This window comes from Castor canadensis, chromosome 2, assembly GCF_047511655.1.
Source record: "Castor canadensis chromosome 2, mCasCan1.hap1v2, whole genome shotgun sequence".
NCBI lineage: Eukaryota > Metazoa > Chordata > Mammalia > Rodentia > Castoridae > Castor > Castor canadensis.
In genome coordinates, this window is record NC_133387.1 from 32,698,421 (window position 1) to 32,719,776 (window position 21,356).

Consider the following 21,356-nt stretch of genomic DNA (forward strand, 5'->3'; position numbering starts at 1 on the left):
AATTTGCTTGCTATCAGGTGAAAAAAATCCAGTAGAAAAACTTCAGTGGAGGCTTCAGATGAACCACTAAATACTCATGACTTCTTCATTCCCAATGATTGTCTCCTCTAGCTCATCAACCATCAGCTCCAATGGCCATATCTTGGACTTTGTGATTCCCCAAACAGCCCCTCCCGTGAAGTTTGAAATGAAAAATTCCATTCTCTAATCACACTTATAAGTTTCCAACTCTTCTCATTTATTCTGGCATTTTAGTTCTTTAGCCACTAGTCATTCTCTCTAACCCTTACTCTTTGCTAGCCTCTTTTCCTTGCCTTCTCTATGTGCAGCTCAGATTGTATTGTCCAACATTCTAATGTCTCTCTTTCCAATATATTAAATTCCCTTGGTTTCTTGTACTTCCATCAGATTCACATGGCAAGACAGCAGACATGGAAGAGCTGGGAATCCACAGGAAACTACTCAGACTTCTGGCCTCACAGAGCAAACAGCCCAGCAAAGAGCAAGGAAAGCAGCTGTAAGCAACTAGCTATAATAATTATGTTAAGCCAGGGAAATTGTGAGTTAGGCTATTGATACTGTGGAAGCACTGAGCTGAGAAACCTCGGGGAGACCAGCAGCCTGCTGAACTCCATCTAGGCTGAGGTTGCAAAAAAGCTACCTATGAAGTAGCCAGTTGGACAGAATCCAGTTCAATTCAGCCTCAGGTTCCCTAGACTATTCTGCTATATATTTTCCTGGTCAATTTTCCTTTTTGTTCTGGTTGTTTTGGAGATATAGTCTCACTTTTTGCTCAGGCCAGCCTGGACTGTGATCCTCCTATTTTAGTCTTGCCACTATCACTAGGAAGACCAGCACACACTACCATGCCAAGCATTTTTCCATTGAGATGGAATCTTGGGACCATTTTTGCCTAGGCTGGGTGGGAACCATGATCCTCCCCATCTCTGCCTCCCAAGTAGCTAGGATTACAGGCGTGAGCCACCAGCACCCAGCTCTATGAGTATTCTTTTATTGTAAGTGACAAATATAGTCAGGTGGACAACAAGAAATAACTGGCGGTGATGATTTAAAAAAAAAAACAGTAGTGCAGCATTACTTATTATCTTTTTAAGTAGCTAGTGGGAAGTGAAGAATATCAAAGTTAGTAAGTTTATGCTAGTCTTTATAGGAGTGGCCATACTTTGATGATCTGTGATTCCTTTTACTAAAAGTCATAGCAGGGAAGAGGGACATGAAGAAAAGTGGACTTTGTATTGGTAAGGGAAGGGTGTTTTCTTGCTTTATTTTATTTTCTGGAAGGATGAATTCTGATAAAATTCTAGAAGGCCAGACTTTTGCTATGTAAATCAAAAGACTTCCTAAGAGCTATAAATCATCCTTCCATAATACAGAAAAGTGTTTAAATATATATATATATTGTCCTAGAAGACATCTAGCCACACACAGAAGCCTGGGAAGAGAAAACTGAAGATTTGAGCAGCAAGCTCTGCACTGTGTAGCCCAGCTTGGCATAGAAAAAGCAAGAAGAGACAGCAATGGCAATGTCCAATCACTGGAGAAGCAAAGGGACCAAGTAGGAACCTTCCAAAAGAGAAAAGGTCAGGAGGATATGATTTACCTGGAAAACAGAAGTAAGCAGAAAGGATGTGTTTACACCTAACCATCTTAGAAGAAAGGAGGGCACATGATAGGTGGGCAGAGAACAGAAAACAGACCCTGACCTGGCTATCCACACTAGAGAATTTTTTTTTCATATGTTATAGCAAATTTTTTTTTTACTGGTTCTTCCTTCCATTTTCTGTAAGATTTTTAAAAATTTTTTATTATTGTTGTACTGGGGGTATATTGTGACATTTACAAAAGTTCTTTTCTTTCTGTCTTTTTTTTTTTTTTTTTTTTTTGGTGAGCCACTGGTGCCCAACTACAAAAGTTCTTACAATGTATCATAGTTTAATTCACCCCCTCCATCATTCTCCTACATCTCTCTTCCTCCCGTTTCTGGATTAATTTCAACAGGTCTCATCTTTCCATTTACATACATGTGTACAGACTATCTCCACCATATTTACCCTCCTACAACCTTTCCTTGTATCCTCTCCTTCCCACTGTTACCAACCCTCAAACAGGACCTGTTTTGCCTTCCTATTTTCCATTTTAAAAAAATGACATTTTTTTGTTTGTTTAATATAGCTATATAAGGTGTTTCATTGTGACATTTCCATGTATATATGTATTATAACCTGCAATGATTCATCTCCTCTATTTTTCTCCATTCTACCTTAAATACTCTTCTTATGATGATTTCAACAGATTTAAAAATTCTATATGCATCCTAGTATAGGAAGTATATCAACCATATTCACCTTAACTTCCTTTTTTTACCCCACACTAGAAAATATTTAATGATACATGTCCACTTGTTCTGGTTCATGGGAAATATCTGAAATACAATTCTTGCTTATTGGGGAAGACTTCCCATCATGTTTATGAAACATTAAGCATATAACCTGCAGGAAATCCATAAGGATTCCCAGGTCACCTCCATATTTGTCGACCATTCTCTTCATTCAAAATTTTGAAACCACAAAGTATCTTTCTGAAAGGGGTTCATATTGTAAAGCTAGTGTAAATGAAGGAGGAAGGGAGGAGGAAACAAGGGAGGGGAGCAAGTTGCAAGGAAGGATGGAAGGAAGGAGGGAGGGAGGCAGGAAGCAAGGGAAAGAAGAAGGAAGGAAGGCAGGGAGGGAGGGAAAGAGGGAGGGAGAAGGAAGGAAAGAAGGAAACAAAGAAAGGAAGGAAGGAAGGAAGAAAGGAAGGAAGGAAGGAAGGAAAAGAAAAAAGGAAACCTAATACTCAGCCTGCAAACCCTAGCAAATTCCTTCTGCTGGCTAACCCTCACACAGCATGGATATTGGAGACTAAGAGAAATTAAAAACAAAGCCCAAAACACAAGAATAGCAAATTTTCCTGGAGTCTGTGTCTGGATCTCTAGCTGTGCTGCTGGTCTCCCCCTGCCCCACAGTAGCCACAGCCGTTGGCTCCCCACCCTCTATTTGCTCCTCTTCAACCAATGTGGAGGGACCTATCCTGTTCCCCTTCTCTGCTTCTCCCAAGCTTCCCTTTTTTGCTTTTTCTAGCTGTTTTTAAAGTCATATAAACCATGTTTTTCAGCCTCCTCTGGAGACTTTTCCTCCCACTAATGCAAGAGTCCTTGCCTTGGGATGCCACCCACGATGCACAGCTGTGGGCCAGCAGTTTACTATTTACTGTAACTTTCCAGACATAACAAAGACCCAGCTGAGATGATAAAAACAGAAGCATAGCTGGGAGATTGGTGGTCATGATTTCTTTCTTCAAGATGTCTTTGAGAATAAGATAAAACTTGAAGTAAGACCAGAAAAAAAATGTTCTTTGCTTTTTCTTTGGGCACATTTGAAGTTACTCTCTATTTTGGTACAAATGAAAATCATTCCAGAGTACCTCTCTGTGGCTTCTCCATCTGCCTTCCTTTTCCTCTACATGCTTGCCCCTCTCCAGGCCTCCGCCTCAGACACTCCCATAGCGCTTAACAGGAGGAAGAAGTTATTTGCCACCACCCAAACCCTGATTCTACTTGTACATTTCAGAGTAACTGCTCTCCAGCTTACTCTCCTTATTACAGTCTGAGCCTCCCCATGTCAGGACAACCTGACACTGAGGAAAATATGGAACTGACAATCCACCCTTATGAAATAACAAGCAGAGGACAAGGAGAGACCTTGTTCTTTTGAAACTTGTTAAAATAATAGTAAGTCTCTGTCCCCTGATGCTTACACAATGAGTTAATTCAGCAGTTCAGCCTTAAAATAGTACATCTACAGAAAGGAAAGGACAGTGGGGCCATTACTACAACAATATCAATACCTAAGCAGCATGCAGTGGGCCAAACATTTTCACAGATGTCAAACACTCTGAATCTGAGTTCCAGGCTTTTCTAGCAGTACCCCAAAGCTGTCTTTGTCCCAATCTTCTTCTCCTTCCCAGTCTCCATGTGTTATCTGATGCGTTTCACTTTCCTCATCTGCAAATGAACACCATCACCTCCCCTATTACTGGTCAGGTCAATGCAGGATCAAAGGAGACTCAAAGAGTTTACTAAGAATACACTAGTCCTTCACAAATGTAAGGCCTTATTAAATAAGTATCTCCCAAAGAGGTTGTCAGATAAAAGAACTTCTTGGAAAAAAGTCAAAATGTTTTAAAAAAACTAAAAATTTTCATAATGTGATTTCTGTAGGTGTTCTGTCAAAGTAGAGCAGAATATGAAAGGATGTTTGTATATTAAGGACAATAATCACTGAAAAATAATCAGTGAATCACCATCTCTACTGTTCTCTGATTTGAAAAAAACAGTGTTAGAATAAACATACCACGAGGAAAAGTAACAATGAGCAATGACACCGTGTGTGTGTGTGTGTGTGTGTGTGTGTGTGTGTGTGTGTGTATAAAATAAACATACTTCTTGGATTTGGATCTAGACAAAAATAGTCAATTCATTAATTGCATAACTAAATATGATTTAACTGTATACATTGTTATAATGTTCTATATATAGTTCCCCAACCAAGGACATGAAAAGTCCTTTATCAAACATTCAATTCCCTCTTTATAGCTTAGAATGTATGGTCATACTTGTCTAGTCTAGACTTTCCCATAGTATTCATCTATTCAATTCCTCAATTCTTCACTTCAGTCCTCTTTTTCTTCTCTCCATGTTCCCAACTGCAAACCTTGCTTTCCATCTTCCCCCCACCGATCCTGCTTATGACCCATACTGTCCTCCCAGCAATGCTGTTCTCTCTGCATGTTCCCCCTGAAGTGGCTTCTGTAGTGGGTCATCATGGGAGAACGTGTGGCAGCCAGCCTAGAATCTCTTTCTGGCATCAGAGCATACATGTTCTACTCTGGAAAGAGTCCAGCCTACAGAAGCACCTGCTGGATATAAGGGTAGAATTCAGGCAGAGTTGGGGATTAAGAGACTATCCAGTCACACATCTATACCCTCTGAGAGAGAACGACTAGGTCTCTAAGCCCACTTCACATGTTGAGTATTGCCCATCCCATGCAGACTCCATCTCTGGCTTCTGCCTTTCCCCCCTCAGCATTCACACCCATATAGCAACCAGTTCATCCAGATTGTCCCCAGAAACCCAGGGCCCCCATGAGCTGCACAGATGGTTAAAGGTGGATATTCCATGCAGGTGGCCCTCCATCTCCAGGGCAGCTGAGGTCACCTCCAGTTCTAATTGAATGCCAGGACACAGGGTAGATGTATATACCTAGGCAACCCAGAGAAACTGCCTTGTCTTACTCAGGAAAGTGTTAAAAAGAATGGGAGAAGTGTGCTAAATATTCAAGTACCACATTCCACATGAAGGAAGTAAATCAAGCTTCCTTGGGCACACAGCACACATATTTGCCTTTGCTGCTCATTCTGTTTTCTTGCTTATTCTAAGCACTCATGTGACTGTTCACTCTCAACTGCCTCCTCCTCTTGTCCTTTCAGCTTCTTAGCCATTACTAATACACAACCTTGGCTCTCCTTGCAGATGACCTGGGGTAATGCGTTTCCCAGCCTGACTGAGACCTAAGAACACTCCTCCTGCTTCCCCTCTGGAAGTCCCACCCAACCTCTCCTGTTCCTGCTCACATTGCCAGATGCTGTCCTATCATATTGACACATACTTCTTACAAGATCAACCCTAGAGCTCACCAAATTACATACTTGCTCTAGAATGCTTAAATGTTAGATAGCCTACTTATTGCTTCCTAAACCAAACATTTGCAGGAAATGACAATATCTAATAATACCAAAACATAAGCACAAAGTATCTAATGCCAGTATCAAATTTTCAAGTTCCTAAACTCTCCAATCCTTCCTTTAAGGGTCAGATCATGTTGCATCATAACTTTTGACTTTCTTCTGTGACTAGCTAGAAAATCAAGTTCCCTTTCTTGAGGTCTAGTTAGTTCTTAAAGGTCCAGCAGAAACCATCTTATCTAGCATTACAGATTGTTTTAGTCTTCTCAACAAAGCAGAGGTGAGAACATCTTTTAAATTAAGAATGAGAACATGAGTGGAAAGGTTAAATATGGGTTGGGAATACCAGAGTTTAAGAATCCCATTCAAAGTACAAAAGAATTCAAGGACTGGTGGAGTGGCTCAAGTGGTAGAGTTCCTGCCTAGCAAGCATGAAGCCCTGAGTTCAAACCCGAATATGGCCAAAAAAACAAAAAAAACAAAAAAAAAAAAAAAGAGAAGAATTCAAAGGCTGTGACCTCCATGGAGAATTCTATACTGTACCTACAACTCAAACACATAGCAGATCCCATTCATCCATTCATTTGACATGTTATGTGTCAGTAACTATGTAAACCTGATCTCTGACCTGATTCACCTGACAGTAATTTATTTGGAGGTTTTATTTTAATGCTAGACATCACAGAACTCAGTTACCTTATTATAAATACTTGGTTACTTTGCTTAGGGTTTTGCTAAGAATAGTGCTGAAAATCATAGTCACAGGGTCACATGTACATCATTGGATGATGAGGAATACTCACACTGTTACTGCAAAAAAGGAGTTTTCTTTTGAGATGCTTTTATTTTATATGAAAAAACAGGAGAGAATTGTAGTTTCTGAAGGTTTATATATCTGAAAGAATACAGTTCCAGTAATACAGTTTCTCTCCAGAAAATCAATTTAGTTTAAAGTGGACATGGTATTGTTTTAACATTTTGATGCAAGAGACATAGTAAGCCAACTTCCTTTTCTCCTATCCTTATTTACTCCCTCACAAACAAAACTAATTCTATCCTTAATTTATCTGCTTTAAGTAGCTTCTATAGTTCTAATATATTTGGATAAATGGGCTTAGCTTATACAGTAGGAAGTTTCAGATGTGTTGTTAGTGTTTTTACAATTTACTCAAAAAAAAGAGAGATAGTTCTTGAAGATACTAATAAAGGGAAAGAATGATGGGAAACTCATTGGAAATAACTTCTGTGCCCTGAGTGTGTCCAGCAGGGAAGGGGCACTGCTCGATATGAAAGTCAACTTTCTCACTGATGCTTTGTGAGGGTAGAGAGTTTCTGTACTGCTACAGAAAAGTTAATTTCCTGTTCCATTTTTCCTGGAGTGTTTCTGCACTTTGGCAGCAGCTAAATTAATGCTAGATTCTCCACTAGGGAAGAACTATGGGAATGTTATTATTCTTCCTATTGCTTGTTAGAGAAACAGTGAAACATCAAGAGGAAACTCAATTATGACAACACAATTTTGGACTTCAACTAGCATTTTGAAACATAACTGTAACTTGACATCTGTATAGCACACTAAACTATAACTTTTTAATGAAAAAAGGAGTTTTTTCAGCAACCACATTTATGTTGTATATTTTGCATTCTTTTCCCAAGAGGAGCCAAATGCAAAGAGAATATTTTCAAAATACTTTCCTTTGGGATATGATAATGTAATTCCCCTGCCTTTTATAATCTTGATGCTTTTCAAAGCACTTTCAGCTACAGTGTCTAATTTGATTCCCTAGCAACTCTACGACAGACATCTCCATTCCTAGGCCACAGACTAGAAAAACTTGTCCATGGCCTCTCAACTCCAACACAGAACTGAGACTCTCCATTGCAATCCCAGGCAAGGTACCTTTCACCTGCAGAGGCATCACAGTAGGATCTGTTTCAGATACAGGTTGTTCTGGTAGTTTCTGGATATCTGTATCACTCTCTGAATGCCATACACCTTTTCCTATACTCCCAAGCCATATTCCTGTCTAAGTAAGTCTTATTGTCTTCCTATAGGTTATTCACTATCATCAAGCTTTTTCTATCACCTAATTCTTTGTTCTGAATTGGCCTCTTTATCTCAGATATACTCATAATGTCCTTAGGGCAGAGACACCAGCTTCAGTTTGTCAAGATCAACTGTGAACATGATAATTTAAAAATAGTGATTTGTGAAGAATTTACATGCATATCAACCACTGTGGTTTTATAAATCTGGAAAGGTGCTGCATTCTCCTTATCATACACCCTTTCTTGAGCAGAACAGGAAGTATTGTGCAAAACCTGGAGAGTCAGTGAACTGTTCTTGCACTTAACTGTACATACAGTTATCATAGTGTAAAGTGACAGAGAACTGTTACTATAGAAGACAAAACTTTAAACATTTGCCTATGCAAAGTATAAGAAAGAAAGAAAGAAGAATATGGCTGATGTAATTTGTATACATGTATGAAAATAGAACCTGTTGTAATTGTTCTAAGAAGGGGAGAGGGGATAAAGGAGACCGATGGAGTGGTTGAATCACATTAAGATACATTGCAAGCACAAATGTAAATGTCACAATGACACCCCCATGTATAATCTATATATGCTGATAAAAAAGAAAACTGACAAATGAAAAAGGAAGAAAGGACACAGGCTGAGAATAAAAATATAGACTACACATGATTCTTAAGACAAATATAACATACAAAGTGGGTTTTGTTTTTGCTTTTTTGGTGAAGTCAGAGCTTAAATCCAGCTTCTTAAGAAGAGAAAGAATACAAGCATTTAGTGGATGCCAACTATAGCCCACCACCACGCTTGGTGTTTTCATGTACGTGTCGGGTCTTACAAGTAAAACTTAGCTCGTTTTTCTAATGAGAAGACTCAGGGTTTACAAAGCTAGGTAAAGTTTGTCTGTGGCCCTATATTCAGCAAATGACACAGCTGGAATTTGAACCTACATGTTCTACAACATACCAATCATCTTCCTATTCAATGGGAATAAGTACAATTGGGTCCATTCTCAACAGTTACATGCAAAGCTGCAGAGCTTCCCCTTCCCAAGTTGTTCTGATTAGGTTACATGCTAAGCAAAGTGGCAGGAATTTCTTTTGCGAGTCCCTAGCTAAGGACTAGAAATAACAGAGGTAATTACATTTCCGGTAATATGATCACATCCACTTCTAAATCCATTTTCTCTTTGTAATGATTATTTTGGTTCATTTATTATTTTGGACATAAGCATCCCAAGCCTTCATTAGTGAACTTAATTAAAAGTAGAAAATTTTTTGTTAAAAGACAATAGCTAGGGATGTTGTAGAGTTCTTTCCTGGTGCCTGCCTGTGTGTGTGTGTGTGTGTGTGTGTGTGAGAGAGAGAGAGAGAGAGAGAGAGAGAGAGAGAGAGAGAGGAGAGAGAGAGAACCACAAGATGTATAAATTTTAAATTTTGCTGGGCATGGTGGCACATACCTATACCCCAGCACTTAGGAGGCTCAGGCAGAAGGCTCTTGAGTTCTAGGCCAGTCAGGGCTACACAGTGAGACACTACCACAAAGAAAAAGAAAGGAGAGAGAGAGAGAGAGAGAGAGAGAGAGAGAGAGAGAGAGAGAGAGAGAGAGAAAGAAAGGAATGAGGAAATGGAGGGAGAGAGGGAGGAATAGAGGGAGGGAAAGAAAGGATTCTTATATATACATAACAGATTCAATAAATTCAGAGTTCAACAAATTCAATAAATGATTCATTTTTCTTTATATTCCCTTTTTAGAACCATAATGATAAGTCAAAATTCTGTTTGACATTTTGAATGAATCACTAAAAAGTACAAAAGCTGACAAAGTACTATTTACTGTACAAATTTCCAACTTTGGTATAGTGTCTGTCAGAGAACATAAATACTTTTTTAGAATATGAGGTCATCCTTTCAGTGAGAACATCTCCCTAGAAAAACAATATCCAAAGAAAGTCAAAGGGAAAAGTGAAGCCAAACATTTTTTTTTTATCCACAAAGGCCACAGACTCAAAGTTGATAAAGGGGGCACTTTTTATAATGCCAGAGCATCTACTGGTTTCTGTTTTAGGGGGTTTATCTCATATGACTTTTCAATTTTGCTTGTATAGGAAATAGAATTGCTTAGAAGGAAAAAGAAGCAGAGGCCACTGGCACTGTCTTGAAAGAACAAGAGAAAATGGCACCTATGAAATGATTAATTCCTTAATATACAGGAAATTTAACATAACTTATTTAAATATGAACTTCATTAAGATTTCATTAAAATTTATCTAAGGTAAGCAACATTCTCTCAGAATGAGCAATTTTTCACCATATGCATATTTCATTATAAAATTTTTACATAGCTCTAATCAACTATCTCAGAGAAATCCACAGGAATTAAATGCTCATCAGGCAGTCCAACTAATTCCATGAAAGCCACACACCTCTTAGTATGCTAACAGCATCTCCTGGGAGCCTCACATGTAGATCCCTGCATTTAAAGTCCATCAGCACGATTTTAAAATCCATGCCTTCAAATCCAGTTAAAATAAAAATGTGCAAAAGGAGAAGCTCAATTTTTAATAGAATCAGTTTATTAAAAATGGAAATTCCTTAGAGAAAGAGATTAGAAGATGGTATCTTGGAGGACAAGAAAAATGGGAAAATCCCACTTGTTGGGAAGGGATGTTCCTGAGAAATATATATGGTAGATACTTAAGACTGTTTATAGACAAGGATCACAATGAGACAAAGGAGGTGAAGGTGACAGGAGTGAAGGGTGATAACTGATGACCAAATTCAATGCAGGAATGGCATGATGATTTCCATTAGCTAGAACTCTGAGAAATGGTTCAGAAAGGAGTTTACGGGATACTGGTGCTGGTAGGGGAATCTTGGAGTTCAGCCAAGAGAGCAAGAGGAAGAAGCGTTTCCTCTCATTTTCTGGCCCCTGCTCTAGAGTTAGCCTTCTCTGACCCTCACATTCAATGCACATTCATTATTCATTCACTGATGAGATACTTATGCAGTGTTCATTGTGTGTTATATACTTTGTTTTGCAGTACAGCGGTTTGAACTCAGGTTCTATACACGGAGCCACTCCACGTATTTTGTGAAGGGTTTTGTTGAGATAGAGTCTCCTGAACTATTTGCCTGGCTGGTTTCCAACCATGATCCTCCTGATCTCTACCTCCTGAGTAGCTAGGATTACAGGTGTGAGCCACTGGCACCCAGAGATACTTTTTTTAGCACTGGTGATGCAACAGTAAAAAAGAAAAAATAAAGTCTTTTATCTTAAGGAGCTTATATTTCATGTAGAGAGACAGATAAGAAACAAACAAATAGATATACTTGTATATTTATTCAAGGCTTAACATCTTAACCTCTTTCCTCCACTCCCCATTCAACTCTCCTCTCCACATCCTCAACTAAAACGTGCTGTTATTCTCAGCATCTCAAACTAAAAAAATGCTTCAAAATGAAGGATTCTGCCTACAGATAAGCAGGCCTAAATTTGAGACATATCAACCTCCCTAAATTTTGTCTTGATTCCAAAAGCTCATTTTACTGTGAAGAGACAATAGTTTAGAAGTGAGGGATAAGAAGAAAAATTCAACAAGGCTTTCATCTCAGTCACTCTTTACCCAAGGACTTGTGTCCATTGCAACAACTATTTATTGCACACTTACTTTGTGAAGGCCAAGTGTTAGTGTCTATCAGGGCAGCAGAATAAGTACATATTGTAGGAGATTAAATAATATTTTTTCTCGTAGCTTATTGAGTCCTTTCTTTCTGCCACACATTTTAATGCTTTGCGTGACTTATCTCATTTAAGCCTCCTGTTAGCGTTGGGAGGTAGGTAATAATAGATTCATTTTCTGTAAGGGAACTAAATCCTAGAGGAGTTAAGAAATGTATGCAAAGTAGCAAGTTAATAAGTGGTATTAATTTGACACCAAAGTTCTCCTGTACTTAACTATTCTTCCTCTTTAATTTTATTACTTTCCTAAGGCTGCTGTAACAAAGTACGACAAACTGGGTAGCTTGAATCAAAAGACAAATTCTGGAGTCCAGAAGCCTGAACTCAAGGCATTGGCACTGCCATGCTCCCTCTAAAACCTGTACTGCACCTTTCCTTGCTTCTTCCTAGTTTCTCATGCGTTGCTGACAATCTTTGGTGTACAGCTACACAGCTCTGATCTCTATCTTAGTCATTTCATGCCCTCCCCCTGTGTGTCTGTCTTTATATGGGTGTCTTCTTATAAGAACAACAGTCATATTGGAGTAGGGGCCTATGGTAGTCCATCGTGACTATTTATGTCTGCAACAACCCTGTTTCTAAATAAGGTCTCATTCTGAGGGCCTGGAAGGTAGGTCTCAACATATCCTTTCGTTGTTGTTATTAGTGGGAGACACAATTCAACCAATAACACTAATGAATGAACCAGTATATAGGAAAGCATAGAGATAGTTAGAAAGAAAATAGGTCTCAATCCAGTCCTGTCTTTACTATTAACTTATTTTACTTCAAGGCACTTTCCTGTGTGATCTCATCTTCCTCAAAGAAAAATTTGAACTTAATCATCTTTAACTTATTTCTAGCTCTAACATTTTAATGTTCCTTCATTTCTAAATAATTATAATGAAAAATAAGTTCTACTTAGGAGTGTCTAGGCATATATATACTTATGGAAATAAGGGCTACCATGATGAAGATGAACTTTCATAGGTTTAAGAATACTTTAAGAATGACCATAAGAGTATGATCATTTTTAGGAGTATGACTCAAGAAGCAGAATGCCTGCCTAGCAAGCTCAAGGCCCTGAGTTCAAACTTTAGTATCAACCCCAGTAACACCAAAAAAAAAAAAATATTAAGGCTGGACCTGGTGTCTCATGCCTGCAATACTAACTACTCAGGAGCAGAGATCAGGAGGCAAGACTTAGTGAGGCCCCATTTCAATCAATAAGCCAGGCATGGTAGTCCATATCTGTGGTCCTAGCTACACAGGTCATAGGTGGGAGAATCTTGCTGAGGCAGGAAGTGGCTTCTATTCAGAATTAATATTGTAAGTACTGATGGTTTTTCAGCAGCAATGACATGGAAGCTGTGCATAGATACAGTAGAATGTACAGGCAGATGGAGGGGAAACTTGCTAGACTATTGAAATAGTCTAGGTTTTGGTAATGACAACACAGCATTGGAATGATAAAGATAGTCTCTAGGATTCTGGAATCTAATTAACTAGAATCTGGGTTCTTTTAGGGGATGGAAAAGTCCACTTTCCATGAGCTATAAAGGCTTGGACTAATTTGACATTTACTAAACATATTCAGTATAATAAAGGGCTTGTGGTCTCAGAGAGAAATCAGAAGTGAGACCTAAAGAAGGAACAGTGTGTCTACTGGTGGTATATAAACTACTTCCTTCTAAAGAGGAAGTGTAGGTATGGCTCAGAGATTCAGGAGCTGGAGTCAGACTGGGAGATAACTTTCGGGCTGGGTGGAGACAACTGGCTCAGAATAAAACTTGTGCACAAGGCCTTCATAGAACAATGTCAATGAGGTTAAAATTACTGAAACTAAAGGATTAAGACGATAAATTTTATAACATGCATGGGTTTCTTGTCGCTATTAATTTTTAAGGGATTTTTTTTTTAAAGAAAGAAACTAAGTTGTGGTTTTTGTAATCTGAAAGTATTCCTTATGGTCCAGTGATAAGCCTAAGATTTGGTAGAGATCCAGGCCAGTGGATTTTGTGAGGGGCAAGGAGTGGGAAAGAAGCAAGAAATATCAAAGATAGTGTTAAAATATGTTTTAATACCTGTGTATCTAGAAGAATGGAGAAGGAAGTAAGATCCTATTCATGGTAATAGAGAAGTCAAGTGGAGTCACTGATTTGAACACAGAATTTTTGAGGGAAAATTGTGTAAATTTTTATAGTTTTTATATCAGTCTAGAAAATATGTCAGGAAATAGGAAGTTCAGGTGATGAGTGATCAGTCCAAGGGTTACAAGTAACAATAAGCAAAGTTGGCACATTCATCAAGGAAAAGTATAAAGCAAGATGATTAAAAGCCCAAGATGTGAAGCTTGGGAATATCTACGTTTTTCATCAGATGGCAAGAATGAACTTTGAAAGGAGATCATGAGTTTTTCAGAGAGATCACAGAATAAGCTTGTGGTGTTATGGAATTCAAAAGGGGACTTTCAAGGGTTGTTGCCCCATAGTGTAAACTGCTCAGAGAATAAGGATGTAGATTGAAAGCAGATCATTATTAGTAATCAGGGGTCACTAAGAGAGAAGTTGCAGTAGAGAAGAACAAATGCAAAGGATGGGAATGAGTAGGGGTGGCACAGGAAGTGATGCAAACAGAACCAGTTGTAGCATCGTGAAGGGAACTAGAGAGATAGCAGGCACATTAAGTAGGTATCCAGGCACCAGGAAAACTGGTTGGTGTGTTACAAGTCCCAAGCATGTGTACTGTCAAAAGGAATGGCCCAATGGAGAGGTTGGAGAGTGGCAATCTTATAAGCAATAGAGCAACTGTGGAGCCTGTCCTGGAAGAGAACACATGAAGAAAGCAAGGTATGTCAAAGGAGAGGCATCTCAAAACAGCACTACACACTCTCACACACACAATGACACACATGCACATGCACCATAGCAAATACTGTGAATTTTCCAAATGTATGAGCTTATTTAACTTCTTCCTTGTATAAGTGGGTTCTCTGCTTATAGCACTTTTTTCTTTATCTTCTCTGACTCCTTTGTGCCCTCTGTAGCTCCTTTCAAAAAGGAATATTTTTTTTTCTTTCTTTTTTGGCAGTTCTGGCAGTTGAACTCAGTTATTCTCCCACTTGAGCCAGGCTCCTAGAACTTTTGCTTTTAGTTTGTTTTCTAGATAGAGTCCTGCGCTTTTGCCTGGACCACCCCTGACCTCAATCCTCCTATCTCCACCTCCCAAATAGCTAGGCTTCAGGAATGCACCGTCATGCCCAGCCCGAAAAGCAGTCTTAGGTTATCAGTTTCCTAGCCCTATATTTATTTTGTCTGCCTCAGGGTGGCTTTTATTTCTATATCACCAGTCTCTCATAAAATGTCTGGCACATACTAACTGCTCAATAAATATTTATGAAATTAAAAAAATGAAAGGATGAATGAGTGAAAGGAATAAAGAGCAGAAGTCATAACAGAAAGTGAGGTTTTGTTTTGTTTTGCTTTTTCAGTTGAAAAGGAGGTTCTCAGTGAGATAACTACAATTTTTGTAGTACTAGATTTTGAACTCAGGGCTTTATAATTGCTAGACAGGTGCTCTACCTCTTGAGCAGCACCACCAGCCCTACAAAATTTTTGTTTAAAGAAAGCAGACATTTCTCAAGAGACAGAGTACATGCAGGCATTTTCAGTGGACTTTCAATAACCAAAATTATCATCATTATTGTACCAGTAATTACTAGTTCATTTCCCCTCATGATAGACATTACTCACACCATGGTTGTGGTCGTAAAGCTACCAGCACTGCTTTCCCCACCTCATCCACCAACGGCCTATCGCTCTTACTCACAGTATTACTGAAAAGGAGGAACAACTTTCCCTTTGCACTGGGAACACAACACCTACAGAACAGGGCCATGTCTTCCCCAGTGGCCACCCTGAGAATCCAGATTGGGATGGACTCCAACCAATAAAAGGCAGGGGTAGACAAAGTCAGGAAATAAATTGCTAGCTAGTCTTGCCTTCCCTTCCTCTAATGCCTGTTCTGAGATGCAGTAGTTAATGACAGCTTCTGTGACTGTGACCCCAGTAATTCACCCACTTGTGTTTACCATCCCTCCTTCTCTTTTTTTGTTCCCATTATTGAGCCTCTGAGATTGCATTTTTCCAATCAAGTATTTACATGTAAGAGTTTGCATAAGGTTGTGTTTCTAGAAAACATGAGCTAAAAAAGTAGTTTCAAAGAAATCTTCAAATGTTAAATATATTATTTACTATAAGAAATGCAAACAAAATTAATCAGAACATTCTTAGAACATTGACTTATTTACTTTGGGTTGTATTTGGATCCGGGGTGGGGAGTCAGAGATGCATAGAATAGTCATCTGGAATACTTGGAAAATAAACAGCCAAATGAGAGTCAAAGAAATAGTAGTTCTCATTGTGGAGCCTCAACAAGAAATAATCAGAAACACATGGCTCTCCCAAGCATAAATGTATTCCTCAAATAGCAATGTTTCCATTAGAGGAACATATACTAAGGAGATTTTCTTCCATTTTGTCTGTTTATGATTTAATGCGCTTCCTGTGTTATGTGATGTTAAAGTGTTAGATTCTATGAAGGTGGTGAGTAACCTACTTTTGTGAAGAAAACATAACTATGTGTATATATTAAATTAGAATAATTTTTAGACTCTGCAGATTATCAGACATATTCAAGCATCCAATGTTGAGAGAAAATCCTGAAGAAATGACAATAGTACATCTGCTTAACAAGGTACTTTGGAACTTTCAGATGGGAAAATGCATTAAAATCTGGCCAGAAAGAAAGCACTTCCTTATGATGGCCTTTCAATGGAAAGTTGGCAGATACTGTACCATGATCTCAAGTCATGCTGAAAACAGCTTTGGACATGAAATCAGATCCCAATGGTAAAGGTGTGGAGAGCAAAATTACTCATCTTCAAATATTTTCTTTTACAGAACCCTCTGTTACTAGGCTGATAAAGTACAAAATTCTTTTCTTAGAAGCAAGTGCAACCAAAAGGACTAGAAAAGACTTAATGCTTATTCATCAATGAATGAAAACTCTGATTCAAGAAGTGCTCTGAGATACTCTAGCATTCTGAATGTTTGTCCAAATAGACATCACTACATTCACTGATGCACTTATAAAAAAAATTCTCAGTTGCAGTCTTTAATTAAGATTTCTTTTTCATTTTAGCATTTATTGTAAATCCAGATGCAGTTTACACATCCTGAATGAGCAGTTAGTTAAACATTTAAACATATTGGCTGTAAAGGATTTTTAGTGGGTTTTGGCATGTTTTTAGTTCTGAATGTCTAATCAAAATGAATTATTTTTCCTTAATATCTCCCTATATATATATATATACATATATATATATGTATATATATATATGTATATATATATATATACGTATATATATATATGTATATATATATATACATATATATATATATGTATATATATATATGTATATATACATACAATTTTTGCATAAAATTTCTGTGGTTTAGATATTTTATTCATCCAAAATACATTTTTGAATCCATGAACTACAGGTCAAAATCCCCTGTTTTAGGTAACTTTTTTAAAGTACTTAAAGTAAAGATGAATGGATTCAAGTAAGGGAAAACTGTAAAAATTCAAATGCTTTTCCTTATTAATAAAAGTAATAACAAATTTCAAAACATATAGATAGAAACAATCCTATGTCTATAAAATGCCTTCAGGCTAGTTTTAGATGCTTGGAAACATCTATATGGTGTTTCATCATTTATTTTATTAGTGAATTTCTTAAGTACGTATTTTGTAATAATCTATATAGTGATCTCAACTTATTAATCACTATATGTATTTCTTCATTTTAAATATCTGAAAGAATGTTAAATCATTTCAAATGGGTTATTATTTTATTCCTTTTTTTGGAATATATATTACAAATAGAATTTATTTGTACCTGATATTAACTAATGTCTGCATGATACCTTCTTTCTACCTTCCTACTTATTTCAAATAAAATTAATTCTAAACCAGTAGCTGGCACAGGTTAAAAGTGGAGGTGCATGGGAACTGTTTGGGAATGGTAGTTTTCACATCTACTGGGCTTCTGAACTATAATTCTGAATTGAGAATCTTGCTTATGTTTAAAATATTTAAAACCATGAATCACTTGGAAAACAAAACCATCATGTGTTTGTCATTTCTGGTGAAGAAAATTCTAGAGTGAACGCTTTACACCAACAGCCAATAAGTTTCAGATGGTTTATACCTAGCAGGAAATCCAAAGTTGAAATGGAATTATCTGTGACAGTCTACAAATAATAGTTAACATATACCTAAATCACAAACAAAGCAGGAATCACAGAAAGTCCGGCAGAGGAGTAAGAAAGGGTATACATTAGTGAATAAAGCCTTTTCATCTAAAATTCTTAGAAATTATTTTAGGCTTTTAAATACATAACTATCCCAACTAAAGAAAGTATGTGTTTTACTATTAGAGACTAACAAGAAGTGACTTTAAAAGTCAGCTACATCCATCACAAATTTGATATGTTCAAGAAAGGAAAAAAAGCAAATAAAATTAATACAGGGAAAGAATATGATCAAAGTACATTACATGCAGGTATGGAACCTCTCTGTACAATTAATATACACTAATAAAATAGTCAGTGCTAGTAGAAATGAACCCAAAATGCAGATTCTTCAATTATCTTATAGCATCTAGAAACTGATGCACATATTTAGTTGAAGTTTTATCTAAAGTTGTTTCTACTTATATTTTATTCTTTGCCATTGTTCTTGATCAATATATACCTAGATCTTATTGCAAACAAATGAAGACAATCAATTAACAGTCTTTAAATTTTCTTATTTAATCTGCTGGCAGAGTAGTTCAAGTGGTGGAGGGCCTGCCTACCAAGCATGAAGCCCTGAGTTCAAACACTACCACCACCAAAAAAAAAAGCTATTTACATTTTCTTAATCTAATTATTTGCTATAAATTCTTCTAGTTGTGATATCACAAATTGTTATGAAAGTTTTGAGTTTACTTTTATTTAAAGCATCAGTCCTGTGGAAGGAACCAATCACCATGGTGTCTTTTCCTCTGGGGATTCACCATGTCGTAATGCTAGCCACGTGGACACAAACATCTTTCAGTGTCTGTCACCCAATCTGTAAATCAATGACAATCATACCTCTAGTACCGATCCCACAGGGTTATAAGTTTGAAATGGAATAAATATGGGGTTTTAAAAGAAAGTAACAGTGGACATTGGAGGTGTTGGCAGTTGGTAGCCCTAGTGCTGGCATCCAACAGGAAATTCTGCTCCAAACAATACCAAAGATCTGAAGATCAACCTAAATCTACTTTAGAGATCAGGTAGTACATGTGTAGATTCCTAAATTCTCTTGCTGCAAAAACATCCAGTGGCTTTACCATCATGATTTGTTATATACATTCCTCCCCTCCTTTTTTTTCCTTTCTCTTTTTGTGCTTGATTATTTTAACCATCATTAGTTTGCAGAGTAGTATATTAAAATAGAAATTCTGTGTGTTTTCTTAACTTGTGTTTTTCCTACACTTGATAAGATTATTGTAAGTAAAGAATAATCTCTATTTCCTTAATTCTATGAAAAGTAATGTGTTAATTATTTTGAAGAAACCTGTGACACTATTCCTTTGAATGCTTCAGAAATAAATATATTGCTTTGGAAATGCATTCACTGATTAAGAACCGATTTACTTGACAATCAGAAGGAATTTTGGCATATCTGAGTCAGGGATGGTCTGGGCACTCATATTGACTGCCTTAAGAAAGGAGCAACTCAGCATGTATCAGATTTTTGAAACTTTGTTTTATGTTTCTGATCTATAAGTCCTCAGATGACTTAGATTCCTAATACTTTAGAAAGGAATCCCATCACTTCTTCCTCCCCCAAACTGTCTATTTCATTGCATTGAAATAAAGTGAAATTCTAAAGGATAAAGGCCAGAACTTTCTTGAAGTGAATATAAGAAGTTGAAGCTTATGTAACGTGTTTCCCTGTCATTGGGTCACTCTCTGCTGTTTATCCTCTGGAGTTAATTTTAGTTTTACAGAAGGGACTGCTGTCTTTGCAGAAACTGTCTGATAAGCTCCTGAGTCTTACCTTCCTGGTTTCCTGTGCGTTGCCGGAGAGAAGATAGCACTGTGTATCCTGTGGGTGTCCTTTCCTGCATCTGCTTGCCTGGGTTTCGGTGGGCGTGGGGGGAACAGTGGATGTGAGCTTCCTCATCCCCCGAAGTGTCAGGGTCTGGTAGAAGAGACAGATTGCCACCACCAAGCCCACCAAGAAGGGCCGGGGGCAAAATCGCCGACGACAAAGGAACACTGGGCGACAGACCATGACCAGTTCAGCTTCTCTTGGCCCCTGTCCACGTTGCCGGAAAAGTCATAGCAGCTAGCTGTTGTCAGCATGGAGAACACAAATCTGTCTTCCTTTTCCACAACTGCAATCAAGTTTGCTCCATCTCCACTTAAGACCTTTCCAAAGTGTCATGCCAAAGGATCAAACGTCCCGAAAGTCATAGATGGTTAATAAGATCCCTTCCATGGAGGTCAGTAAAAAAGTGACTGAGCAGGGTTTTAAAAAAAAGATACTAAAATAATAGTAGTTGTAACTAATAATCCGAGCGCATCCCAGGCTGCCAAACTGTTGCTTCCGGTAATGCCTTATTTCCACAACATCCTTTAGCTCGCAATAAAGGAGTCCAGCTCCGTCTCAGCTTTAAGGGAAAAGAGAAAACAACACCAAAGTAAATCTGGAGTCTGAAAACAGCCTTGAAGAACGTAATAGGTTAAACCCAAAGTGCCTGTTGCACAGCTGGATGCAGGCCAGTTTACCCTAGCAGTTCCTCATTTTTCCTCCAGTATTAAAGCAGCCCAGCTTTCAGTCTTTTATGTTTCTTAACTGCTTCCTTCATTCAGTTTTAAATTGCCACTTTGTTGTAAGCATTCACGGCTTTTAAGATAAAAAGGGAACAGCGGATTGAGTGGACATGGTTACTGTCAGGGTTTTGCTTGTATTGGTTTCATTCCATTTCAAGTTCAAAGTTCTGTGTACTTACTCAGTTTTCATCCTTTTAGCCAGGAAAAAAAAAAAAAAGTTTCCATGATCGCCTCATGGATTGCTGATCAAAACCACTCGGAAGGAAACACCCAGTCGTGTGGCCCCAGATCATTTCTCACCCACGGTCGCACCCGTGCGCAGACACGCCGCCTCGCACGCTCACCCGGGCACCGCAGCCACCCGGTCGGGGGCGGAGCGCGGCCAGGCCCGGGCTGCTCGGCGCCCCGGGGGCAGCTGGAGCCGCGCCGCCCGCTCAGGATCCCAAACCCTGGGTTTCCGTAGGACAGCCCTCCTCAAACCCTGAAATGCGGCTGCCTATCCAGAGCTGCAGAATTTAGAAACCTATTTGATGTCTGATCCCACATGTAATTGCTTTTCCCTAATACAGCTTTAGAAAAACAAATAGCTCCCCGTCAATTTGATGCCAAAGGTCGAAGATGAGCCAAAAGCAAACTGAATTAATTGGGAGGTTCATCACTCCAGGGAATTGTGGTTACACTTATGAGGACGAAAGGGTCACAAGAACTGTCTGGACCACAGAGCCGGAAATCCTGTGGTATACACCAGCTTAAGTCAAAGTCCCCTCCGCTTTAGGACCCGACTCATCACATTTATGATAACTGCCCGTCTGGACTGACAGCGAGTCTGACGCTTTACTCCTAAAAATGAGTCGATTGCAGCG

The 21,356-nt window shown here is 38.3% G+C and overlaps 1 protein-coding gene across 1 annotated transcript in view; it reads right to left on the reverse strand.

Annotated features, from left to right (window-relative positions):
- Cped1 (cadherin like and PC-esterase domain containing 1) overlaps positions 1 to 20,868 on the reverse strand; it is a 248,918-nt gene extending 228,050 nt beyond the window's left edge. The window contains exons 1-2 of the mRNA XM_074064410.1: positions 20,673 to 20,868; positions 19,715 to 20,330 (exon numbers count right to left, since the gene is read on the reverse strand). Of these exons, the coding sequence (XP_073920511.1) occupies positions 19,715 to 19,951 (237 nt within the window). The 5' untranslated portion in view covers positions 19,952 to 20,330; positions 20,673 to 20,868. The remainder of the gene's footprint in view (positions 1 to 19,714; positions 20,331 to 20,672) is intronic.
- Between the last annotated feature and the right edge of the window lie 488 nt (positions 20,869 to 21,356).